This window comes from Propithecus coquereli, unplaced genomic scaffold (genome assembly GCF_000956105.1).
Source record: "Propithecus coquereli isolate 6110/MARCELLA unplaced genomic scaffold, Pcoq_1.0 Scaffold349, whole genome shotgun sequence".
Classification (NCBI taxonomy): Eukaryota; Metazoa; Chordata; class Mammalia; order Primates; family Indriidae; genus Propithecus; species Propithecus coquereli.
Window position 1 is genome coordinate 1124273 of NW_012149163.1, and position 8918 is coordinate 1133190.

Sequence of the window (8918 nt, forward strand, 5' to 3'; positions counted from 1 at the left end):
CACCACCACACCTGGCTACGTTTTAATTTTTGTAGAGATGGGGGTCTCTCTGTTTTGCTCAGGTTGGTCTCAAACTCCCGGCCTTAGGCAGTCCCGCCACCTGGGCCTCCCAAAGTGCGAGGATTGTAAAACCTGCACATTTAAATGAGAAGCTTGAACTTTCCTCTAAAAGAGTTTAAATTGGAGTCCTCCTTTCTCTGTGTCACAAAAGACAACCTGTTAAAGATGAATCAGGAGAGAGTTTAAAGCAGGAATCTTGTTGTGGGAGAAAGAGTAGGAGCTTTGGGGAAAGGCAGAGCTCATTGAGAATCCTAGCTGCACCCCAAAACAATTGCAGATACCTAGATACAGATACAGATAACCTAGATTGCGAGCTTCGGTTTCCTCCTCTGTAAAACGAGTGCGCCGTCTGCTGCACGTCCTCCTTGTGCGGCTGGAATGAGGATGTTTCCTGGTGTGCACGACGCCAGGCCCGCCATAGGTGCTGCTCAGGTGTTAGCTTTGTCCTTCCCTCGGCCCCTTTCCTGCAAGTGCAGAGTGAGCCGAGACGTGGGGGCAGGGACCTGCCCTGGAGCAAGCCCCGGCTGACCCGGAGAGGAAGTGGTGCTCTTTTGGGGAAAACCAAAAGAGCCCTCGGCCCTCAGCTCTTAAATAGGTCACCAAGAAGAGCATCCGAGTGAGAGTTCTCAGTTTGCCAGGGCGGCCCTGCAGACGGCTCTCGGTAGAGCAGGTATTTGGAGGTGTTTGTTCCGTAATGGTCACGGTGCTGATGAGGCTCACATTCTCGCAGTTCCCCAGCGGGCCTGCGTGGTGTAGGACTGCCAGATGGAAAGCGATTGCCACGGGGTGGTTTCCTTTCTCTGGAGTTTGTCAGTCAGTGGAGTCGCGCTAGTATAATGTCATTTGCCACATCTTGAAATCGTTTGCAAATGACCACGTGAAATACTTGAATAATATTTGTATGTTCCTTTTTCTGAGTATTAAGACAGAGAAGAATGCCCCCTTTCCAATTTCTCTATTTTTGTTGTGGTAAATAACATAAAATGTACCATCTTAAATTCTAGTTAAATTATAACCGTAAAGGATGTCACAGTTATTTTTAATCGTTGAGTGGCGTTCAGTGCATTCACATTGCTGTCCGTCCCTCGCCGCCATTCATTTTGCCCAACTTCAGTCTGTACCTGGCGAACGTCAGCTCCCCCGTCCCTCCTTCCTCCAGCCCCTGGCAGCCACCGCTCTTCTCTTCCTCGATGGACTTGACCACCCAGGTAGCCCACATAAGTGGAATCGTACGGTGTTTGTCACTTTGCGACTGACTTATTTCACTCTTTTTTTAAAAAAACCCTCTGTCTCGTGTGTTCCATCACTCCCTGGCAGGAACTGTTCCTTAATACAAACTCTTGGTTTTTCTCTGAGATTTGCGTACACACCTGCGCGCTGCCCCCTCAGCCGTTTGTGCATGATCTTTGCATTTGTACCCCATCGAAGGAAAGTATCAGTCATTGGAAGTGATTTGATGGAATGTTTATTTTCTTTTTTTATTTAGTTTTAGAAATAGCCCTCTTCTCAAAAATAAAAGTACAGATTCTGCCCTCTACCCCTGACCCCTGCCTCTCCCCAAAGAGAAAGCGTTTGTGTAAGAGGTTGGTGATGGGGGGCCGGGGGTGCGCCGGGGGGCCGGTTCGTGGGGACTGTGCGATGTTTTATGCCCTCGTTCCTTCCAGGTGGTACACCCTGAGGTCCAAGCCAGGGAAGAAAGACAAAGAGCGGGGAGAGATCGAGGTTGACATCCAGTTCATGAGAAACAACATGACCGCCAGCATGTTCGACCTCTCCATGAAGGACAAGTCTCGGAATCCATTCGGGAAACTGAAGGACAAAATCAAGGGGCGGAACAAGGACAGTGTGTCAGATACCGCGTCAGCCATCGTGCCCTCCACGACACCCTCTGTCGACAGCGATGACGAGTCTCTATCCAAGGACAAGAAGAAGAAGTCAAAGATCAAGACCTTGTTTTCCAAGTCTAACTTGCAGAAAACGCCGCTCTCCCAGTCCATGTCCGTCCTGCCGACTTCAAATTCAGGCAAAGTGCTGCTGCGTCCCGGCGACTTCCAGTCCCGGTGGGGTGACGACGACGATGAGGATGAGTCCTCCTCCGCCTCGGATGGTGAGTGCTCGCCGCCTTCCCGTGGGACCTTCTCCCTCCTCTCAGCCATGTGCTGAGAGAGAAGAAACAGATCAGAAGAGGAAGACTTTTAACCCAGTATCTCAGTTATTGAAACGAGGGTGGCGGTGGGCGCCTTGGGAAGGATGCCCCCGCTATTTCTAAGCCTTCTGGTTTCGGAACGTGTAAATTCCTTGTCCAAAATGTCTGGCTCTGTAACCGACGTACATTAGTTCAAGCTTTTGAAGCTAACAGGATGAGTCCCATGAGTGCATCCAAGTTTTTTTGTGTTATTTTGTCTTTTATTTTTTTTTTTAAGACAGGATCTCACTCTGTCACCCAGGCTGGAGTGCAGTGGCGTCATCATAGCTCACTGCAGCCTCGAGCTCCTGGGCTCAAGCAATCTTCCTGCTTCAGCCTCTGGCGTAGCTGGGACTACAGGCGTGAGACATTGTGCCTGGCCAGTTTTTTTGAAAAAAATTTTTTAGACCTGGGGTCTCGCTATGTTGCTCAGGCTGGTATCAAACCCATGGCCTCAGGCGATCCTCCCGCCTCTGCCTCCCAAAGTGCTGGGATTACGTGAGCCACTGTGCCTGGTCCATTGGTTTTTTTTTTTTTTTAAGGATAAAATCATAGAACCTATTCTGATTTTTCACTAATTGATCAGATAGTTACTGAGCTCCTCCTGATATACTTAGCTCTCCTGGGGCACATCCCTAATGAAAGCCCAGGAATGTAAGCCCTTGAACTCTGAATTAATTGTGGGTTTTGAACTTCAATTTGAATGACTAAATCTCTCCTCTTGGCCAGATTCTGCTACTCTCCCAAGAGTGATGCCCTTTTCATTGATTAACGTCGAGTTTCCCAGCCAGCACCGTGGACAGTCTGGGCCAGAGAATGCCGTGTCGTGGGTGCCGTGCTGTGCGCTGCAGGATGCTGCTTACCAGTCGCACCCTCCACCCCCAATCGTGACAAGCAAAAATGTATCGACACATGCCTTCCCTCCGCATTGCACACCGCTCGCTTAACTTATCCTCGTTCTGTTCTTTGTTTCCTTCCCACAGTCACGGCTCACAAGAGAACAGCAAGCACCGATCTCAAGCAACTGAACCAGATCAGCTTCACCCTCCCCAAGAAGGAAGGACTCTCCTTTCTTGGCGGCCTTCGGTCTAAGAATGACGTGCTTTCCCGCTCTAACGTGTGTATCAACGGGAACCACGTTTACCTGGAGCAGCCGGAAGCCAAGAGCGAGACCAAAGACAGCAGCCCGTCTTCCTCCCCGTCCCCGCAGGGCTTCAGGAAGAAGCATTTGTTCTCATCCACGGAAAACCTGGCTGTCCGGTCTTGGAAGGAGCCTGCGGAAGGAGGCGAGGGGCCTCCTGACAGACAGCTCTCCGAGTCCCCCACCAAGGATGCTCTGAAGTCCCTGTCTCTGCCAGCCTACCGGCCGGTCAGTGAAAACACCAAGGAAAACACAGCTCTGGCGAACTCAGAGGCTGCAAAAGAAACCAAAGAGAGCAAGAAGCCGGAGAACAAGAAGTCCTCTTTGCTTTCCTTGGTGACAGGGAAGAAGGATGTGGCTAAGGGCAGCGATGGCGAAAGCCCCCCTGGCAGCCTGGGGAAGGGGAAGGAAGGCTCGCTCACGGGGGTCAGCGAGGACCGTGGGAGAAGATCCGAGAAAGATACCGCAGCCGTTGTCTCTGGACGGGGTAACTCCCTGAACCCCTTCGAAGAGGTGCAGATCACAGAACCAGAAGCTGACCCAGACTCCACGTCTGAGCCGAAACCACCTGTCCCCGCTGCAAGGGCTCCCCAGACCAGAGCTGTCAAACCCCGGTGAGTCCCTGCTCCTCTCACGCAGCCTGTCCCTCGCCGCGCGTGGTACTCAGCAAGGCCGCCTTCTTGCTTGTTCCATGACGGTACCCGCATGTGCTAAAGGTTTGCTGGTCTAAGCTGTTATTTAGCCAGTCCCTACTGTCAGCCTGGCCTGCCCTGCACAAGTCGCAAGGATGTTTCCTAGCCCCAAGCCACTGTCCGGGAGGCACGGTCTGTCCATCTGGACAAGATGATCAGATGGCAGTGGAATACGGTGGTGCGTGGCAGATTCTGAGAGTTGCAAGCCTGAGTTCTGGTGTAGCGCACAACCTGTGTTTACTAAGCTCTTATCACACGTTTCCCTTTGAGGCAGATGTTATCTTTCCTTCTCGTACTTTGGCACTGGTTTGCTGACGTGAGAGACCCTCGGTCCACTCTCAAGGGTGCCTGTGACAGTCCTCTGCATGGTCACTCTTGCCCTGCAAGAACCCGTGTGAGCCTTGGGGGCTTCGCTGATGGAGTGACTCACACTAACACACAGTATTTCTGTGGTCCCGGTTGGGACAGACTTTTGAGAGACTTTTTTTTGGAGATTCTGCTTGCTTTGTTCTGATACACACATACGCACACTCGTATATGCACATACACACAGACACATACACGGCCTGTTCCTCTTAAACCTCTGTGCCTGTTGCTTTACATCTTTTATTGCTTTAAACCCTCTAGGTGCTTTATGCCCCAAGGTAATCAAAGGCTGGGGTTTTGTGTTAATCACCACGAAAAACTGTAGGCTGTTGCTTATCCTGGGTCTTTTCCTTTCCATTGCAACAAGCCTTTATGTGGCAGATGTGCTCCGGGATGAAAGTGTCCCTTTTGTATGTTAACTATTGATGTTCCTTCATTAACTTCTTAAGGTACTGCCCCAGATGTGAAAAAAAAAGCTCTCCCTTTTGAACGAGTTTATTTTTGCATGTTTTTCTTTTTTTTTTTTTTTTTTTTTTGTCTCCCGCCATGAGTCTGCAACTGACCCGCAGATTTTATTTTGTCGTTTTTGCAGACTGGACGTGTCTCCAGAGCCCCAGCCCACAGCCAGGCCCCCTCCTCACCCTCACTCTCCTCCTCCTTTTCCTGCTTCCCCCTCTGGTTCTGGTCAGGCACCTGTCCCCTCTGAATCAGGGCGTGGTTCAGAGGCACAGTCCTCTGAGAGTCCTTCTGTCGCCTCCTCTTTCTCATCTCCCATAGCAGCTCCCATTGCCACGTCCACTCCGATCGAGAGCTGGCCCCCCACAGACAAGGGCCAGGCCAGGTCTGGAGAACCGTCCCTGCTCCTTGAGGCAGAGTTGCAGAAGGAGAATTTAACGCCAGCTCCAAATACCGTTTCTTCTGCCCCGGGATCACTTTTGGAACAGCCACCCATTCCAGCGTGCGAAGGGCCCGGGAGGCCCCGCGAGAGGGGCACAGGGAACAGCGGCAGCGACAGATCAGAGGAGCCTCTTCCGGAGCAGCCTAAAATGGGGCGACAAGAAGAGCTTCTGAGGTCCCTGCCCACAAAACGAGACTGCATCCCACCCTCTGACGAGGCCCAGGAAGGAGCGTCGGTCCTTTCACTGGGCAGTGGCAGAGCCGCAGGCCCAGCTGGGAAGCCTCCCACGGGGGGCAGCAGAGGCCCCGCTAGCCAGTCTGGGCCTCCGGTGGAGAACGAAGCTGGGGGCAGTGGGACGACTGCTTCAGTTACAGCGGCGTCCCCTCTTCACATGGGAGAGTCGGTCCCCTCCTTTGACTCTGGGATGTGGAAATCTGCAGAGATGGGTGTGAACGTCAGCGAGGGCCGACAGAAAACCAAGAAGCGCGTGTCGTTTTCTCAGCAGCTCCTCGATGAAGAGGAGGTGGCGAGGTCCGCTGGGGGCGTGGAAGAGGATGACAGTCGCCCCCAGGAGCTGACTGCTGCAGGGACTGCCGCTGGAACCGCGTCTGGCAGAGTGCCCGCTGGCCATTCCCGCACAGAAGATGCCGGGAGGGAACCTGCCGCTGCACCCAGGCCCGCGCCGCGCGGTGCTCCAGCACCCACCCAGGGTCATCCCCTCCGCCCCTCCCGCGAGGAGCGTTTCTCTAAAGTCCCCGAGAGTGAAGCAAGCTCAGCGAAAGACACCCTGCTCTTTAGGGTGGAGGGAGACGATGCCCTGCTGGCCCAGTGTCAGAGCAAAGCCAATGACCACGAAGGGCTACTGTCTGACCCCCTGAGTGACCTCCAGTCGGCCTCAGATGTTCGATCGCCCATCATGGCTGATCTGAACTTGACCCTTCCTTCCATTCCCGAAGTTGCATCGGATGATGAAAGAATAGATCAGGTGGAAGATGGCAGAAAGACAGCAAAGGTGGCAACTCCAGACGAAGGAGCTTCGTCCTTGGGCACGAGTGTAGGGGCAGATGGGTCGGCGCCAGCAGAGAGCCCGAGTGACTTCAGCTCGAAAGCACCCAAAGCATCCGCGACAGCTCCTTCAGCACAGACCGCGGCTTCAGGAATTCAGAAGCCACACCTTGGCAAGAGCTCGAGTCTGGAGAAACAGCTGCCCGGCCCTGGCAGTGGCGAGGAGGAAAACCCGAAAGGAAATGGGAGTCTTAATCAGCCTCTTGGCACGTCCCTGGACTCTCCTCTCCCCAGCCCCTCCCTTTCTGAGACCTTTCTTGCCACACACTCTGTCCCCAGCTCTCCACATTCTGACACTCAGCACACCAGTACAGCAGAATCTCAAAAAAAAGCGACAGCAGAGGGCTCGGCTGGGAAAGGTGAACATTTTGGCAAGAGGAAGCCACTCCTTCAGGCCTGGGTCTCGCCCTCAGAGACACATCCAGTCTCAGCTCAGCCAGGCGCTGGCCCGGGGTCAGCCAAGCACAGGTGAGAGACGGGGAGATTGTCTTTGTGAATGTGAGCGATGTCCCCTCTGCATCTTGCCTGCAGGGCTTTTGGCTTTCTGATGGCACAGATGTTCTGGCGTTGCAGCCCAGTGTCTTGCTGGTGGGGCTGTCCCTGGTGGGGGGAGTGCCTCAAGACACTGCTACGTTTGTAGCAAGATCATAGCAGCAGTCTTCAAAGATAGCTCAGGAATTGTTCTGCAGGGTCGCATTTGGAGCTCACACGTGGCAGAAATGTAGGTGACCGGTATCTTAACGGTCTCACTGACAATGAGCGGTAGGATCTAGCGGTGTTGAGAACTTCCTTCAAGCACTGCCCGGCGTGAAGCTGGCATGTTTGTTCGGAACTCTTTCTTTACTGTGGAGACACAAAAGCTCTGCGGGGAGCTCCACGGTGGAGTCCTAGGCTCTAGCTGCCTCCAAAAATAAGAGACTGCCTTTAAGGTTCTCCTGATAACCATAACAAGACTGAGGGGCTCGTGAGAACATCAGGACACCTGGCCAAGGACGTGCTTCGCTGGCTTGCCTGTGGCTGCCTAGCCCCGGCTGCCTCCGTTTCCGCAGGAACTGAGACACCGGAGGTGGGAACCATTCTGCCCCTTGTCTAGCTCGCTGGCTGCCATCTTTGAGATGGGCAGTTTCTCGGTTTTGCCCTTCCTTACGGAAAGGTCTAAGGATCCTCTCCCCCTTCTCTTTAGACTTCATCCTGTGAAGCCCATGAACACAACAGCCACCAAGATTGCTAACTCCAGCTTGGGAACTGCCACCATCATCAGTGAGAACATGATCAACGAAGCCATGATGAAGGTATGTCTTCTGGGAAGCTGGCGTGGTAATTAGGGAGCTACAGAGCACCTGTTTCTAGAGTCACCATTGTGCCCATCCCCATGGGCAGCAGGTAATGCCAGGAGTTACTTAATCATAAGTCTGGTGTCTCTGGGTCACCTTTGGAAGCCCTCAGGCATTCCATTGGATAATTACTTTCCCCCTTATAGTTATTTCGTTATTGTTGAATTTTCTGTGTGTCTCAAGCAACGTGATTGCTGGCACTTCATTTTAATGAGAAGAAAATGCCACTCACACTGTGGCCTCTTCAGGTCAGATGTTTTCTTTTTCCCGTGTTTCCTTTCTTATCTTTTGGCAAGAACGTAAAATTCTTATAATTGTAATCATTGCATAGATATACTTTTTCGGTAACTTTATTTTGAAATAATTTCAAACATTGAAAAAAGTTGCAAGAACGGGACAAAGGGCTCCTGCGAACCCTTCCTCCCGGTTCCCCAGTTGTTCATGTTCCAGGTTTGCTGTGTCTTCCTCACCTCCCCCGCCCTTCCTCTGGCTATGCATGCGCACGGGCAATGCGTCATTTTTTTTTTTTTCTAAACCATTTGAAAGTAAGTTATATACCTCATGCTTCTTTTCCTCCTAAACAGGTTAAGTGTGTGATTCCCAAGAATAAGGACGTTCATCAAAATCAGGAAATTTAACATGGATGTGCTGCCGTTTTCTCAGCTGTGGTCCATATTTCAATTTCCGCAATTGTCCCACTAGTGTCCTTAGAGTTTTTTTCGTTTTTGTTTTCCCAGTCCAGGGTCCCTCACTGCATTTAGTTGTCTTGTCTCTGTATTCCCCTTTGCTCCGGAATAGTTCCTTAGCATTTTTTTTTTTTTAAATCTTTCAAGACATTGACACTTTTTAAGAGTTTAGATCAGTTGTTCTGTAGAATCTTCTTCAGTTTGGGCCTGTCTGATGTCTCCTCGTGGTTCGGTTGACGTTACTCATTCTCGGCAGGAATGAACCATAATGTCTTCTCCCTGTGTCGTCTAAAGAGGCTCGTGGTATCAGATTGTCCCACCAGGGACAGTGGTAACTCTGACGATTAAGTGGAGTCTGCCAGGTTCTCCATTGCGAGATTGCTGTTTTTTCCCTTTACAATTGAAAAAAAACATTGTGGGGAATTAATTTCAGACCATGCAAACGTCCTGTTCGTCATCAAACTTTTACTAACAGGCTTTAATATCCACCA

The 8918-nt window shown here is 51.7% G+C and overlaps 1 protein-coding gene across 2 annotated transcripts in view; it reads left to right on the top strand.

The window, feature by feature from the left end:
• RAB11FIP1 (RAB11 family interacting protein 1 (class I)) overlaps positions 1-8918 on the top strand; it is a 32368-nt gene that overhangs the window by 17633 nt on the left and 5817 nt on the right. The window contains exons 2-5 of one of the 2 annotated variants that reach the window (XM_012651121.1): positions 1725-2167; positions 3229-4000; positions 5037-6875; positions 7591-7699. In XM_012651121.1, the coding sequence (XP_012506575.1) occupies positions 1725-2167; positions 3229-4000; positions 5037-6875; positions 7591-7699 (3163 nt within the window). The remainder of the gene's footprint in view (positions 1-1724; positions 2168-3228; positions 4001-5036; positions 6876-7590; positions 7700-8918) is intronic. The other variant, XM_012651122.1, reaches the window with a different exon arrangement.